We start from the raw sequence: 16,981 nt of genomic DNA on the forward strand, positions 1-16,981 counted from the left end.
ACCCCAGGACGCTGCGACCGTCATAAACGTTGAGTCAGTTGCCAAGAGTCTGAATTTTGAATTAAAAGGACCCTGGGGATGCTGCAACGGTCGTAAGTTTGAAAAGCGGACATAAAATACTGTTTCAGTGCTGTTGTAACTTGGGACAGTCACTAAATGTACTGCTGTAAACTGAGGATCACCTATGGATGGATACCAGTTGCCAAGAGCTTGAATTCTGATCATGTGACCATGGGGATGCTGCAACGGTCGTAAGTGCGAGGACTGGTCATAAGCCGCTATTTTTAGTGCCGATGCAATTTTGAACCAAAATTTCAACAAAACTTTATTAACTATATCTTCCGTTTGACTGGAACATTCTTTTTTAAAATTTGTCTCTAAATTTAAAAATATGATGTTTAACAGCCGATAAAATAAGAACAAAAAAAGTTAAAGATGCAGAAATATTTATCCTAATGAGGTTTTGCCTTTTTCCATTACTCTTTAATTCGGTTTATTAATAAACGTTATTTATTGCACTTTGCACAAATAGCAATAGCACATCAGTGTTGGCTAACTTTTGCCGTCATGTGCCAAAAGGAGGGGGAGTGTGGGTGGGGTGTCGTGCATGCATGTGCCCAAATCCATAAGTCAATGCCCCCCCGCGCCCCGCACATACATGTGCGACTCCCTGAGCTCCCCCTGCTTTTGGAACACGATGGCACACAGGCTTTCTGTTGTGGCCCGTTCGTGGCCTGTGCAGCTAATAGCTAATTCTGACAGTGAGGAGGCTGGTGTGGTGCTGCGCCAGTAGCCTGTGCAGCTGGCACTTGAGTCGGACAGTGAGGAGGCTGGAGAAGATGTGGTGCCAGAGGCTGGGATTCAGCCAGGGCCTTCAGAACCTCCAGAAGCTCCCTTAAGTGAAGAGGACAAAGAGGAGGAGCCTCTTCTCGATACACGGGCGCGCAGAGCTGCCAAAAGGCAGGAGTAGCTCCTCAGGAGGAGGTCTCCTTGAGATTAAGGCTTGGGGCTAATTGGCCACTCCCTTCGCCTATTTAAGGAGGAATGCCGACTGAAGCAATTTGCAGGGAACAACTTCCTTCACATACCTTCCTGTCTTGTCTTGCTTATCTTATCAGCTTCCTGCAAATGGCTTCTGGGCATTCTGCCAACCACAGTAAGCTTTCAGTTATTATTCTTTGAATTCTTGGCGGCTGTTAATGCAGTTAATTAACAGCCGTTGTTGTAAAAGACTGATTTATTTATTAAACCAAGGTTTGAATGGACTTTGTGTGTGCTGCGTTCTTTGGGGCCCGTAGCTGGGGCAGAACACTTTCTAGGAGCCTGGGGAGGGCGAAAATGGCCTTCCTCACCCCCCTGGAAGCCCTCCGGTGGCCGGAAACAACCCATTTCCCGACTTCCAGTGGGCCCGGAAGGCCCAAAAATCAGATGGCCGGTGTGCGCATGTGCGCTGGAGCTGAACTAGCGCAACGCTCGCGTGCCCACAGATATGGCTGTGCATGCCACCTGTGGCACAAGTGCCATAGGTTTGCCATCCTGGACTTAGATGATCATATCTGGAACGCAGAGGGTGATAATACTAACTAAATGTATTTGTTAATGACGTCACCATAACCTTTCACAATGCAACACACTCTTCTTCTTTTAAGAGAAAACTTCGCACTTGGCCAATAAATAATTCCAATTCAAAAATTTTGCACGGATGTCTGGCTTAAATGTTGTTCCCAAAACTGGGCCTTAGCTTGGTGTCGAAGCCAATGAGTCACCAAGGTGTGATACAAGAATATACTTTTATTTTGGTACCAAGATATAAGGAGCCTGGCTTGGAAAGCTGCCAAGGCCCCGATTACAATCTTACAGCAATTCTTATAGTCAAAGGGTGAGTCCCATACAGCCTGTGGGAAGTGCACCCCAAAGGACAGTACCAGGAACCACTAAAGCAGTGCCAAAAGACTTAAGCCAGCCCTTCCCCTTTAAGAAAACCAAGAAGCACCAGCTGAAAGGAAAACTCAGAGCAGCCTGCTAAGGGCTGTTACAAAAGTAATAGAAGCTGACCACAGAAACACTTAAGTAGAGCCATTAAGATAAGGGGAATCAGGCTAAAAATAAACTGTCCAAGGTAAAGGGAAACTCCCTTTTTTCGTCCTCCCCAGGCTCCTAGAAAGCCTCTGGAGCCTGGGGAGGCCAAAAAACGGGCCTACCGTGCCCATCATGCTGTCACATGCCAAAAGTGGGTGGGAGCATGGGATCGCACGTGCATGCATTGGGGGGGGGGGAGGCGCATAGAATTATGGGTGTGGGCACGCGTGCGCACATGACTCCCCCGCACTTCCCCAGCCTTTGGCACGCGATGGCAAAAAGGTTAGCCATCGCTGTCCAAGATCCTTGCCAACTCTGTGATTGTTATAATTAAAAGCCAGCAGCTTAATACACAAGATATGACACGAAAAACAGCCTGTAGGAACTTCACAATCCGATGCCAAGTACAGAACCAACTCAGAATTTGGTTGGAGCCAAGGTGGCGCAGTGGTTAGGGTGCAGTACTGCAGCTACTTCAGCTGACTGCTAGTTCAGCCGATCAGCGGATCAAATCTCACCGGCTCAAGGTTGACTCAGCCTTCCATCCTTCCGAGGTGGGTACAATGAGGACCCAGATTGTTGGGGGCAATATGCTATTTAGTATACTGTCTTTGGTGTAAGCTGCCCAGAGTCCTGGGAGAGTGGGTGGCATAGAAATACGAATAATAAAATTAATGAAATAAATAAAAATTTGGGGAGCTCCTTTGTCAAGGGAGACGTGGCCTCAGACTGACTGTCCCTCACATTTTCACGTTTCTCAGGAGCTCGTCGTAAGAGAAGAGGTGAAACGCGATGTACTCGTATTCCTTGGACTCTCCACACTCAAACAAGCAACCGAACGCGAGCGATTCCCCGTCTTCACAAACAGCCAAATCCGAGTACCCACTGGGTCCTTTATTTAAGACCCAAGGAGACGTCCACCTGCTCTGCTCCATTGGGGAAGGATTCAGGTAGATCCCCAGATCCATCCGCTTTGTCCTGCTGGTGGGATGGGAGAACATCAACCATGACTTGGGTGAAGCAGACGATGGAGACGCGTCCGTCTGAGATGTTGACCCGTTTACGTCTTTCTTTTGGCCCGGATCTGAGGGAAAGAAACTCACAACGCTTCCTTGACACCCAAAGGGCAGTTCACACAACTGTTTGCAAAGGGCGTGATCTGGAAACCGGTGTCCGTCATCCACACTGTAGGCCTCGGCTCGGAATTTGTGCAAACTTCGGGCATTGCAATATAACACCTGCCTGTTGTCCTCGCAGGTCACCTCGGCCATCTGGCACTCGGTGGTCTTCAAGGCTTTGAGGAGCTCGCTCCGAGCCCAGGTTCGACCCCCGTCATCACTGTAGAAGCTGAAGCAATGGGGTTTGATCCACCACGGGAAGGAGTACCCAAACCACGCCTTGTGGACGTAGTAGGCGTAAGCTGGGATCACCAGGCGTCCCGAACTCAGCTGCACCCCGTGGCCTGGTCCCACGGCAAAGGTCGCCCACTTCTTCACCTCGTCGTCACCCATCACCCGCTCGGTCAGATCGGTCATTGAGCTCCAGGTGCGGCTGCCATCTTGGCTGGAGATGTAGCCCAGCCGGGCGGCGTTTCTCCCCGTCCTAATCTGATGCCGTTCCGAAATGCCACCCTTGACGCAGATGAAGAAGAGGAAGATGACGTCGTTCTTCTCATCGTAAACCGGGCACGGGTTCATGGTGCGATGGTTGGGCAGTCCAGCTGTCTTCAAAGGGACGAAAGGGTCCCACTAGGACAAAATAAGGGTCAAAAGAAGTCTGAATTAAGAACTGGGTATGTCTGGTCTAACGGAGAGAAGAATTAGCAAACTTCCAATATCTCAGGGGCTACCACAAAGAAGAGGTGTGTGTGTGTGTCAAGCTATTCTCCATAGCACCTGAGGGCAGGAGAAGAAACAATGTATGGAAACTAACCAAGGAGAGATTCAACCTAGAAATAAGGAGAAACAATTAGAACAATTAACCAGTGGAACAGCTTACCACCAGAAGTTGTGGGTGCTCCATCACTGGAGGTTTTCAAGAAGAGATTGGACCATAATTCTTCTGAAGTGCTATAAGGTTTCCTGCCTGACCAGGAGGTTGGACTAGAAGACCTCTAAGGTCTCTTCCTCCATGGTGCAGCGGACTAAAGTGCTGTTAAGTGCTAGCACTTAACTGCCAGCTGCCTGCAATTAGTGCAAGTTCAAATCTCACCAGGCTCAAGGTTGACTCAGCCTTCCATCCTTCCGAGGTAGGTAAATTGAGGACCCGGATTGTGGGGGCAATAACTCAACTTTGTATAGAACAACACCGCTTGGGGGGGGGGCGAAAGCCCTAATAAGCAGGTATATACAAAAGTATGCAGGCTATTGCTTAACGCATTGTAAGCCGCCCTGAGTCTACGGAGAAGGGCGGCATATAAATTGGAACTAATAAATAAATAAGAATAAATAAATCTTCCAACTCTGTTATTCTGTTATTTATCAAGGAAAGGTCCAACTCAGAATTCAAGAGAAATTTCCTGACAGTGAGAACAATTAACCAGTGGAATGACTTGCCACCAGAAGTAGTGAATGCTCTAACACTGGAAGTTTTTAAGAAGAGATTGGACAACCATTTGTCTGGAATGGGAGAGGGTTTCCTGCATTGAGCAGGGGGTTAGACTAGAAGACCTCTGAGGTCCCTCCCAGCTCTATTATTCTGTATTCTGGAAAGTCCATTGATAAGGGCTTCTCCGTCTGGGCCCTTTAGACCCCGAGGATAAGTTTCAGGGGGTCTGATATCTTGGATGGAGGGGAAAAGGGTTACAACTTTATTTCCATGTATGTTTCTATCCCATATTCGTTGTTACTAAATACAGATAGTTCTCAACGTATGACCAACATTTTTGTTGTTAAGTGAGACATTTAAGTGAGGTTTGCTCCATTTTACGTCCTTTCTTGCCGCTGTCGTTAAGTGAATCCATGCCCTGTTAACGTAGTAACAACGTGGTTGTTAAGAGAATCTGGCTTCCCCGTGCACTTTGCTTGTCCGTGGGCGACGCCAGATTTGCTTAATACCTGCGGTGATTTCCTTAACGAAGCTAAAACAGGGCAAAGCTCACAATAACTGTCTTGCTTAGTAACGGAAATTTGGAGCTCAATTGTGGTCGTAAGTCGAGGGCTACCTGTGTCTATTTTATTATCATATTTATATACCGCCCTACTCCCTGGGGACTCAGGGCGGTGAACAGCCAAGATAAAAATACAAATAACATACAAAAGTTAAAAGCTATTAAAAATAGATTAAATAATTTGGGCTCAAAAACAAATTTAAAAACATCCAATTTATGTAAAACATTTAAAACCCAATTTAAAAGGGAGATGATGAAGAAGGATGCTTTCTCTATAGATAAGTTATTTGGGTTTTGATGCTAGCACAGCGAAGTGCTAGAAAAGGTTATATTTTTAATTTTGGAGGCTAATGCGGTGGGAATGTGCGTGCCATTTATTTTTAGCTGAACTTGAAACACAACTCCACTCCCACACTCACCAGTGGCACAGTATTTGTGCCCTGCACACTCGGCTCGAAGGGAAGGTTACAATCTACCACTTTAATGATATTAAGATGTTGTATTAAGATGAACAGGTGAAAGAAACAATGATAGTATGGGCAAAGAATTTTGGCTATACAAGGCAAATGACAAAAAAAAAAAAAAAGGATGTGGTGGCTCAGTGGCTAAGGCGCTGAACTTGTCGATCGAAAGGTCGGGAGCTCAGCGGTTCGAATCCCTGGTGCCGCGTAACGGGGTGAGTTCCCGTGAATTGTCCCAGCTTCTGCCAACCTAGCAGTTCGAAAGCACGTTAAAAAATGCAAGTAGAAAAATAGGGGCCACCTTTGGTGGGAAGGGAACAGCGTTCCGTGCGCCTTTGGCGTTGAGTCATGCCGGCCACATGACCACGGAGACATCTTCAGACACGGCTGATTTTCATGCTAAGGCAGGACTAGAACTCACAGTCTCCTAACTTAACAACTGCAATAATTCCCTTAACAACGGTGGTTTTCTGGCCATAAAACGGAGCAAAGCTCACTTAACAAATGTTTCCCTTAGCGACAGAAATTTTGGGCTCCATTGTGGTCGTTGGTCAGGGACTACCTGTTCAGATTTGGAAGACCATGGCTACTTTTGGGGCTGCAGGGTTACCTTAACGGACAGGCCCTCTTTGAATCCACGTCGCATCACCAAGCCCTTGGCATGTTCATCCCGGGGTGAGGAGCGCTCCTCCACAAAAGCCAGGAAGGTGGTCTCCACAGGCCTGTAGATCAGAGCGGGGATGCGGTAAGTGACGTCCCTTTTCTTGTTGAAGAGGAACATCTTCACGGAGTCTCCCGGAGTCTCAGCCATCATCTCTAGAGACCGGAACATTCCAGGAGGAAGAAAAAGTCATAAATGCGAGGATCGGATGCAAATTGCTTTTTTTTTTTTTTTTGGTGGGTCTCGTGGTAACTTTGAAGAGTCGCTAAACGGATTCGTTGTAAGTCAAGGACTCTGCACACCTAAAAGATATAAACTGTGGATTCTTGTGATTTTTTTAAAAAAAAAATCGAAATGCAAAATCACAAGACTGGTGAGCCTCCAGGGTGCAGGAGAGTTCGAAGCATGGAAGCAAAGAGTTGGAGGAAATCGCTGGTCATGTCCAATGAATTAATCTGGGCTGGTTTTAGAGCAGTTTTCTAAAGTTGGCAACTTTAAAATGGGTAGATTTTAAGCTCCCAGAATCCTGCAGCCAGCATGGCTGGACTAGAATTCCCCAACCACCATGGGTGAACTTCAACTCCCAGAATTCCCCAACCACCATGGGTGAACTTCAACTCCCAGAATTCCCCAGCCAGCATGGATGGGCTTCAACTCCCAGAATTCCCCAGCCAGCATGGATGGACTTCAACTCCCAGAATTCCCCTAGGCAACACGGATAGAATAGAACAGAATAGTTTATTGGCCAAGTGTGATCAGACCAGGGATGAAATCCAGCAGGTTCTGACAGGTTCTGGAGAACCGGTAGCGGAAATTTTGAGAAGTTCGGAGAACCGGCAAATGTCACCTCTGGCTGGCCCCAGAGTGGGGTGGGAATGGAGATTTTGCAGTATCCTTCCCCTGACACGCCCACCAAGCCACGCCCACAGAACCGGTAGTAAAAAAATTTGGATTTCACCACTGGATCAGACACACAAGAAATTTGTCTCTGGTGCACAGAGTCTCAGGGTACGTACAAACAACGAAGTGATACGCCACAGATCCTAAATTTTAACGATACAGTCACAAATCCTAACATGCAAACAAAGTGGATGAATCATAATACTATATCCATAGGAGAAGGTAGTAGGAAAGATGAGAAGATTGGGGGGAAAAAAAATGAGAATAGCAATATATGTAGTAGCTCTACTACATGGGTAAATACCTTTACCGCATCAGGGTTGTGTTCGACCGCGGGGAGGGGGGGGCAGAGTGGGTGTGGCCAGGGTGGGTATGGCCAGCTCGACATCTATGCCGGGGGCGCCTCTAGTGGCCCGAGAGCTCTGCCAGCGGAAACGGGCTCCCGAGCTCCGTTTCCGGCTGCGACGGCCTCCTGCAACCCTCTGCCAGCAAAAACGGAGCTCGGGAGGGTTGCAGGAGGCCGTCGCAGCCGGAAACGGAGCTCGGGAGCCTGTTTTCGCTGGCAAAGGCACCATGCTGTTTCCAGGATGGCCCCGATCTAAGCACCTCACAGGCCAGATCCAGCCTGCGGGCCTGGAGTTTGAGATCCCTGCTCTATAATGGCATCCTGAGGTGAGGAGGTGAAACAGTTTATGTCCAGGATGCGAAGGGTCTGTAGATATTTCCTCAGCCCTCTTTTTGGCTCATGCATCATACAGCACTTAATTGTATTTTTCAGAGTATAAGACGCACCTACCTTTTTTGGTGAGGAAAACAAGAAAAAGAAATCTGCCTCGGCCTCCCAGCAATTTTGCCTCCTTGCAGCAAACAGCCTGCTTTACTTTCATTTTCGTTTTCAGCATAGCTTGATTAGCACAAGAAAAAAAAAAATCTGCCTCCCAGCAATTTACCTCCTTGCAGCAAGCAGCAGAGGCCCCCCGCAGCAATAGGTCATGGCAATCCCAATGTCAACTTGCAAAGCTTTCAAGTTGCCATGAGCAGGAGGGAGGGAGAACTGATAGAGCTGATTGATTTCCCTAACTGAAGCTGCATTCCATACATTCTTCCTGACCGCAGTCAGAAGGAGGGTGTTGGATTTCACAGCCAGCCAAAGTGGTTAATTGGAGAATGTGATTTATGACACGGACAGAGAGGAGGGGAGAGACAGGGTCAAAGGGGAATGTAAATCTACGTGGGATTAGTTCTAACTGCATCCGAATATTGCCGAAATGGTGCTCCTAATAAATGACTGTATTTCTTTTGAAGTTTGGCTCATGGCTCATGAATTAATTAGGGCATCTTTCGGAAACTTCACAGACACTTAGAACTAATCCCACGTAGATTTACGTTCCCCTATGACCCTGTCTCTCCCCTCCTCCGTGGCAGTGTCATAAATCACATTCTCCAATTACCCACTTTGGCTGGCTGAAGCAACTGAGAGTCAGGAGGCCGATCCAACGATCAACTTGTGCTAATCAGGCTGTGCTGAAGCTGAAACGGGCTCTTTCTTCTTTCTGCTTGCTGCAAGGAGGTAAATTGCTGGGAGGCAGAGGCCAAAGGGTGGGGGCCAGTGGGTGGGCGAGGCTACATTCGGTGTATAAGACGCACCCAAATTTTCACCCTCTTTTAGGGGGGAAAAAGGTGCATCTTATACTCTGAAAAATACGGAATCTGATCCTCAACGGAAGGCAGGATGGTTGCAATTGTGTTGTTTTTTTTTTTGCAGTCCTAACTATCGGTTGAAGTCTGCCTTTACTCTGGTTGCTGGGCCAAACCAGACGGTTTATTTAGGTGCAAATGACAGACTCACTAATTCCTCTGTAGAAGTGTATTATTATCAACAGCTCCTTGGGCAGCCTGAGCTTTCTGAGTTGGCACAGAAAAAACATTCTTTGTGGTGCTTTTTTTTTTTGGTAATGACGTTGTTGATGTTCGGGTGTCCATTTTAAGTCGCTTGAGATATTACACAATCCAGAAACTTGAAGGTCTGTGCTGTTGATACCGTGTTGTCTACCGAGAGACAAATGACCTGGGTTTTGTAATTTGTTCACTAACATGTATTTTAACCTGATTTACATTCTTTCTTTTAAAGCGATGTTCAGATTTATTAGCTTTTAACATTCCTAAACTGATAAAACAAGCTGGAGACCAGCTCCAGATAAGAAAAAAAAATTGTTAGTACAACAGTGGGGTCTGGTTTATCTCTTTCGTGAACCCTAAACAACCTTTCTCCTTACAATTTATTCCCCCCCCCACCTTCAAACCTTCATTTTAATAAACTTGTATGCTATTATCAACTTTCCCCTTTCACCATTTCTTGGTTATGTAAACTATAAAAGGGGATGTAAGCGAAAGATCGGGGTTCCCTCTTTGAAGGAGAGGAATCCCTTTGGGCTGAATATTCGGATAAATTGTAATGAAATGATCATCCTGCCTCGGTTTGGAGAATATAAAAAAGATGCTGAGACTCTGGAAAGAGTGCAGAGAAGAGCAACAAAGAGGATTAGGAGACTGGAGGCTAAAATCATACAATGAACGGTTGCAGGAACTGGGTATGTCTAGTTTAATGAAAAGAAGGACCAGGGGAGACATGATAGCATCTTCCAATATCTCAGGAGTTGCCACAAAGAAGAGGGAGTCAAACTATTCTTCAAAGCACCTGGAGGCAGGACAAGAAGTAATGGGTGGAAACTAATCAAGGAGAGAAGCAACTTAGAACTAAGGAGAAATTTCCTGACAGCCTTAGAACAATTAATCAGTGGAACGACTTGCCACCAGAAGTTGTGGGTGCTCCAACACTGGAAATTTTTAAGAAGAGGTTGGATAACCATTTGTATGAAGTGGTGTAGGGTTTCCTGCCTGGGAAGGGGGTTGGACTAGAAGACCTCCAAGGTCCCTTCCAAATCTGTTATTCTATTCTATTCTAATATGCACGCTGAGGCACTAGCCTGGAAAAGCCACATTTGGCCTTCCATAAACAGACTCACCATCGTCTCGAATGAGACCAAGGACGGTTGTATGTATCATCTGCAAACTTCGGTATTTTAACAGAGGGATCCTTCCAGATTCAGTCGTTGCTAGAGAGAGGAAGGAGTAATGGAGAGAACACACAGCCCCAGGAGTGAAATCCAGCAGGTTCTGGAGAACCGGTAGCGGAAATGTTGAGCAGTTTGGAGAACCGGCAAATGCCACCTCTGGCTGGCCCCAGGAGTGGGGTGGGAATGGGGATTTTGCAATGTCCTTCCCCAAGGAGTGGGGTGGGAATGGGAATTTTGTAGTATCCTTCCCCTGGGGTGGGGAGGGAATGGGGATTTTGTAGTATCCTTCCCCTGGAGTGGGGAGGGAATGGGGATTTTGCAGTATCCTTCCCCTGGAGTGGGGAGGGAATGGGGATTTTGCAGTATCCTTCTCTTAGAGTGGGGAGGGAATGGGGATTTTGCAGTATCCTTCCCCTGGAGTAGGGAGGGAATGGGGATTTTGCAGTATCCTTCCCCTGGAGTGGGGTGGGAATGGGGATTTTGCAGTATCCTTCCCCTGGAGTGGGGAGGGAATGGGGATTTTGCAGTATCCTCCTGGAGTAGGGTGGGAATGGGGATTTTGCAGTACCCTTCCCCTGGAGTGAGGTGGGAATGGAGATTTTACAGTACCCTTCCCCTGGAGTAGGGAGGGAATGGAAATTTTGCAATATCCTTTCCCCCAGGAGTGGGGAGGGAGTGGGGATTTTGCAGTATCCTTTCCCCCAGGAGTGGGGAGGGAATGGGGATTTTGCAGTATCCTTCCCCTGCCACGCCCATCAAGCCACGCCCACCAAGCCACACCATGCCCACTGAACCAGTAGTAAAAAAATTTGGATTTCACCATTGACACAGCCCTTGGGGGGCTCCTGTGCTAATTGAACAGGTATCTGATGTGAGTTTTCCTAGCTTCACCTGCTGCTTCCTATTCATTAGAAAGTTTATACAGGTAGTCGACGGCTACCTGTATCAAGAGTGGCAGAAAAATGGATTGGCAGAGTTCGCCATGGGTGGTTATTTTGCTGTCATCAAAATTTGTTATGGATACTGCTGGTTCCATAACAATCCAGGAAGATACGAAATGATACAACAAAACATTGATTTAAAACCTGAACTGTTCCTATGGGGTATCTTACCGGAGAAATATAATAAAGAAAATATGTATTTGATTATACATGTAATATTATGTAATATGTAATATTATGTAATGTAACATGTAATAATGATTATACATGTAATAACTGCAGCGAGGATTGTATTTGCACAAAATTGGAAAGCAGAAAAAAATCCCCATAGAGGGAGAGGCAATTAAGAAAATACTGGAATGTGCAGAAATGAATAGGTTAACCTTGGCAATTAAAGGGAAGGAAGAATCGGAGTATTACAGGATATGGGGGCAATTTTATCGATGGATAGAGATGAGATATAAATAAATTAAATTAAAATGTAAAAGCAAGATAGAAATATAGCAAGAAAATGGTAAAAGGAGGAATATATTGACACAAAAATTTGTGCTCAGATGACACACTGAATAATTAATGATGTATTGTTTGTTTAAATGTAAAAATTAAAAAAAAATCTAAAAAAAAAGTAAAAAAAACAACAATAATCCAGGAAGACCTTTAACAGATTAACACAGTTGGAAGGGACCTTGTAGGTCATCTAGTCCGACCCCCCGCCCAAGCAGGAGAGCCTACTCCATTTCTGACAAATGGCAGTCCAGTCTCTTCTTGAAAGCATCCAGGGAAGAAGCTCCCACAACTTCCAAAGGCAACTTCTGTTCCATGGGTGGATTGTTCTCACTGTCAGAAAATTCCTCCTTGTTGCCAAACGTCTGAATTCTGACCACACGACCACGGGGACGCTGCACTGGTCGTAAGTGTGAAAAACGTTCCTAAGTCACTTTTTTCAGTGTAACTTTGAATGGTCACTAAACGAACTGTTGTAAGTCCAGGTCTACCTGTAGGTCCTCCAAGTCACTTAAATGCAAAATATCAGGGTAAAAAAAAGGGCTTACTGGGGACGCAAAAGAGGGGGATCGCTGGGTGGTGCCCACTCCCCAGCTGGCTCATTTTTAAAAAAAAGTTGTAAAGATTTTTTTATTAAACATAAAAATGTGTACAATTAGTGTTAAGAAGTAGTAGTAGTAGTAGTAGTAGTAGTAGTAGTAATAATAATCATAATAATCATAATAATCATAATAATAATAAATATTATTTGCTTACCCATGAACTTTATTTATTTATTTATTGGTTCGATTTATATATGCCGCCCTTCTCCGGAGACTCAGGGAGGCTTACAATGCATTAAGCAATAGCTTTCATACTTTTGTATATACCTGCTTAGTAGGGCTTTCGCCCCCCCCCCAAAGCGGTGTTCTTTTTTATACAAAGTCAGCTTATTGCCCCCACAATCCGGGTCCTCATTTTACCTACCTCGAAAGGATGGAAGGCTGAGTCAACCTTGAGCCTGGTGAGATTTGAACTCGCAGTAATTGCAGGCAGCTGGTGCTACTTAACAGCGCTTTAGTTTGCTGCGCCACCAAGGCAGTAATTCTTCCTTATGTAATTAATCATTCTCTTACACATTTAAGTTTCTAACTTCTGTTTCTGCTAGTTAGCCACTGATAAAACAAACCAGTATCCAGTTTCTTCCTTCTCCTTAATTTTTAGTGTTCATCTATCCATTTCTGAGCATTCTAATATTTTTTTTTAAAAAAAATTACATTTTCCCCTGTAGGGATCTCCCTTCGTTTTCCCACTAGTTGTGCCAACACAATTCTGGCTGTGTAAAATTGGCTCTGCTTAAAGTTAGATCGCTGGGTGGTGCCCACTCCCCAGCTGCTTCTGTCAACCTCCAGCCCTCCCTTGCCATGCCAGGGCTCCGAGCCTCCTTTCCACTGGGGAGGGAAGCCCACCCTTCGGCACCCCCTCCCCGACCCTTTTGGGGGGTGCCACTCACCGCCTGGCAGCCGGGTGGGGGGGCGGCGGCTCTTGCAGGCAGGAAAGCTGCAAGGAAGCGGGTTTGCGGTCGCAAAGGCGAATCGGCCGGCCGAGCGAGCGTGGGGAGCGGCTGATCGGGACGCCCCCTCCTCCTCTCCGAAGCTGGGATCCAAATGCGGAGGGTCCCAGCCAGGCTGGGGCGTTGCAAAAGGCTCCGAAAATGCTGCCAAGTCACGAGGTGCTCGCGGGCGCCCCCGGCACGGCGCTGGCCACGGCGCAGCGATCGGGTTGCAGAAGGTCAAGGCTTCCCTCGGAGCGCACCGCCCCTCCCCTCCCTTAGGCCACGCCCATTTAACCCTTTCTCTCCCTCGGGAACCGGGAACGCGCTTTCTGCCCTTCATCCATCCAGGGGGTCCTCGATTTACGACCTACATTTCCGTTGCTAAGCGAGACGTGGGTTAAAAGAGGGTTTTGCTCCGTTTTACCCACCTTCCTTGCCACGTTTGTGAAGGGGATCATTTTTTTGAACGGATTGACAAGAGTTGGAAGAAGGGACCTCGTACTGTAGGTCATCTAGTCTAACCCCCCCACCCCTCAAATCATTGATAAGTTTAGTAACACCGTCGTTAAGTGAATCCGGCTTTCCCATTGACTTGGCTCGTCAGAAGATCGCAAAAGGGGATCACGTGACCCTGGGACGCTGCGACCGTCATAACTATGAGTCAGTTGCCAAGCTTCTGAATTTGGATATCACGTGACCGTGGGGATGCTGCGACGGTCGTAAGTGTGAAAAACGGCCATAAGTCATTTTTTTCAGTGCCGTTGTAACTTCAAACCGTCACTAAGTGAACGGTTGTAAGTTGAGGACTACCTGTACATTGTGGCATTGAAAAGGCAGACAGAGAGCAGGCTGGAGGAAAGCTTTTTCACATAGAGGTAGTCCTCGACTTACAATGGTTCATTTAGTGACCGCTCAAAGTTACGACGGCACTAAAAAAAGTGACTAATGACCGATTTCCACACTTACGACCATCTCTATGGTCACATGATCCAAATTCAGACACTTGGCAACTGACTCGTATTTATGACGGTTGCAGTGTCCTGGGGTCACGTGATCCCCTTTTGCGACCTCTTGATCAGCCAAGTCAATGGGGAAGCCAGATTCATTTAACGACCCCATTACTAGCTGAACGACCGCAATGATTGACTTAACGACTGCGGACAGAAAGGTGGTAAAAATGTGGGCGAAACTCACTTAACGACTGTCTTGCTTGGCAATGGAAATTTTGCGCTCAATTGTGGGCGTACGTCGAGGACTAGCTGCAAACCCCTTGTGACCATCAAAATGTATATTTTCAGCTCGTTCAACTCATTCCAGCATCCTTGCACGGAATTGTGTAAAAGTGTGTGCAAATCCTTGTGCCGGGGAAACCAATAAGGGCTGGATGTGGCATTTGCGCTGATTCTTGCACAGAAAAATGGGTTTGAGAGGTCAGGATGGCCCTGCCTCAGTTTCCCAGTTGTTATCTCCTGGTTAATCCCTCTTTCCATGGTTGGCCGGGGAATTCTGGGAATTGAAGTCCATTAAGTTGCTAAGCCAGTGTTTCTCAACCTTGGAAGCTTGAAGATGGGTGGACTTCAACTCCCAGAATTCCCTAGCCCAGTGTTTCTCAACCTTGGAAGCTTGAAGATGGGTGGACTTCAACTCCCAGAATTCCCTAGCCCAGTGTTTCTCAACCTTGGAAGCTTGAAGATGGGTGGACTTCAACTCCCAGAATTCCCTAGCCCAGTGTTTCTCAACCTTGGAAGCTTGAAGATGGGTGGACTTCAACTCCCAGAATCCCCCAGCCAGCAGCGCTGGCTGGGGGATTCTGGGAGTTGAAGTCCACCCATCTTCAAGCTTCCAAGGTTGAGAAACACTGTGCTAAGCTCTGCATTCAACCCTAAACGAGCACGATCCAACATGCTGAGAAGAGGAAAGAGAAACCAAGATTGAAACTAACCAGGTTTAGCATGGTGGTACAGAGGCAGCCTTGAGAAAACACAGCAATCCATCGCACCCGGTCACGTGCTGCGCGTTGCAGCGGAGTGTGCGACTTCCTTGTGTGTTGGGTGTGTACCACCCGCAACCTCCCCCCCCCCACTTCTCCATTCTGCACGCTCATCCGGACGGGTGGCACGAGGGTCCAGCCAGCCGGCCGCTCCCAGCCCACCGAAAGAAGAGAAATGACAGCAGACGCCATTCAAGAGAAGCCGAAACGTTTCTCGGATTAATAAACTAGAATAATTTATTTGACAAAAACCACACGAAACGGTCACAGAAAAGGAACAGAAGCCAAGCTGAGGACAGGGTGAAGGGACCACGCGTGGCTGGGTTAGATGGACGTAGTGCGGGACCGGTGGGCGTGCAGATCTTGTCCCCACCTGCCGAGAAAGGGGGAGGGGCTATATTGGACCCCTATTTGATCCCATGATCAGCCAGGAGGGGTGGGGGGTTCAGTGGGGAGCCCCAAATATCTACCCAGCTTGGGAAGAGAGCACAGCTCAACGAGCCCAGTGCCACACACAAGACTGGGGAAAAAAAAGTGAATATAGGTAGTCCTCGATTTATGATCACAACTGAACCCAACGTTTAAGCGCATATTTCCCCCCGTTTTACAATATTTCGTTGTTAAGTGAATCGCTGCAGCTCTTGAGTTCATTGCACGGCTGTTAAGTGAATCCGGCTTCCCCCCTCGGCTTTGCTCGTCAGAAGGACCCTGGGACGCTGCGCCCGTCGTAAATATGAACCAGTGGCCGAGCCTCTGGATTTTGATCATGTAACCGCGGGGGCGCTGCAAACGGTCGTTAAGTGTGAAAAACAGCCACGAGTTGCTTTTTTTTCAGTGCCGTTGTAATTTGGAAGAGTCACTAAACGAATTGCTGTAATTCGAGGATTACCTATATATTCAGAACTGAGGCTCTTATCGGGATAACTTTCAAACCCCGAGTAAATAATGTAGTTCTCATTTTACAATGGTTCGTTTAGTGACTAAATCAGTGTTTCTCAATCTTGGAAGCTTGAAGATGGGTGGACTTCAACTCCCAGAATCCCCCAGCCAGCGCTGCTCTTCCACTCCAATTCTGGGAGTGGAAGTCCTACAGCTTTGCTGGCCGAGGGAATTCTGGTAGTTGAAGTCCTCCAGCAAACCTGGCTAGGGAATTCTGGGAGTGGAAGTCCTCCAGCCAAGCTGGCTGGGGAATTCTCGGAGTGGAAGTCCTCCAGCCAAGCTGGCTGGGGAATTCTGGGAATTGAAGTCCTCCAGCTTTGCTGGCTTGGGGAATTCTGGGAGTGGAAGTCCACAAGTCTTAAAGTGCCCAAGGTTGGACATCCGTGTCCTGGAAGATCTGTACGAAGGGATCACCTGGGGAGTTTAACTGGACACCCAGTTTTGCACAAAATTATGTGGGTTTGTGTGTATATGTTTTACTTTTCTTCCGTCATGTTCTCATCATAGGCTAAAAGATAAACACAGGTAGTCCTCAATTTACAACCGTTCGTTTAATGACTGTTTGAAGTTACAACGGCACTGAAAAAAGTGACTTATGACCGTTTTTTAGAGTTACGACCTTGGCAGCATTCCCCATGATCAGGTGATCAAAATTCAGATGCTTTGGCAATTGACTCGTATTTATGACTGTTGCTTTTGACCAGCAAAGTTCTGATTCACTTAACAACCGTGTTAATAACTTAGCAACTGCGGTGATTCACTTAACAACTGTGGCAAGAAATGTCG

The 16,981-nt window shown here is 46.9% G+C and overlaps 1 protein-coding gene across 2 annotated transcripts; it reads right to left on the minus strand.

The window, feature by feature from the left end:
* Positions 1-1,562: 1,562 nt before the first annotated feature.
* On the minus strand, positions 1,563-13,301 carry LOC139317160 (sialidase-3-like). 2 transcript variants are annotated; one of them, XM_070944118.1, is made up of 3 exons: positions 13,225-13,301; positions 6,260-6,465; positions 1,563-3,827 (listed from the first exon to the last, which is right to left on the minus strand). In XM_070944118.1, the coding sequence occupies exons 2-3, from the start codon at positions 6,461-6,463 to the stop codon at positions 2,820-2,822; spliced, it is 1,212 nt and encodes a 403-aa protein (XP_070800219.1). In that variant the 5' UTR covers positions 6,464-6,465; positions 13,225-13,301; the 3' UTR covers positions 1,563-2,819. The 2 variants fall into 2 exon arrangements, with proteins under 2 accessions (XP_070800219.1, XP_070800218.1); XM_070944117.1 differs by lacking the exon at positions 13,225-13,301 and having other exon boundaries at positions 6,260-6,481.
* Positions 13,302-16,981: the final 3,680 nt, after the last annotated feature.

The sequence above is a fragment of the Pituophis catenifer genome, unplaced genomic scaffold, assembly GCF_029215685.1.
Source record: "Pituophis catenifer annectens isolate HBS135680 unplaced genomic scaffold, rPitCat1.0.hap2 SCAF_4, whole genome shotgun sequence".
In the NCBI taxonomy this organism is placed as follows: domain Eukaryota; kingdom Metazoa; phylum Chordata; class Lepidosauria; order Squamata; family Colubridae; genus Pituophis; species Pituophis catenifer.

Excerpts from the sequence above, each read along its gene's own strand:
- LOC139317160 (XM_070944117.1), bottom strand. The coding sequence starts at position 6,481 with ATGTTCCGGTCTCTAGAGATGATGGCTGAGACTCCGGGAGACTCCGTG. Across the intron at positions 3,828-6,259 it reads AAGAGGGCCTGTCCGTTAAG|TGGGACCCTTTCGTCCCTTT; the intron begins GTAACCCTGCAG and ends ATTTTGTCCTAG.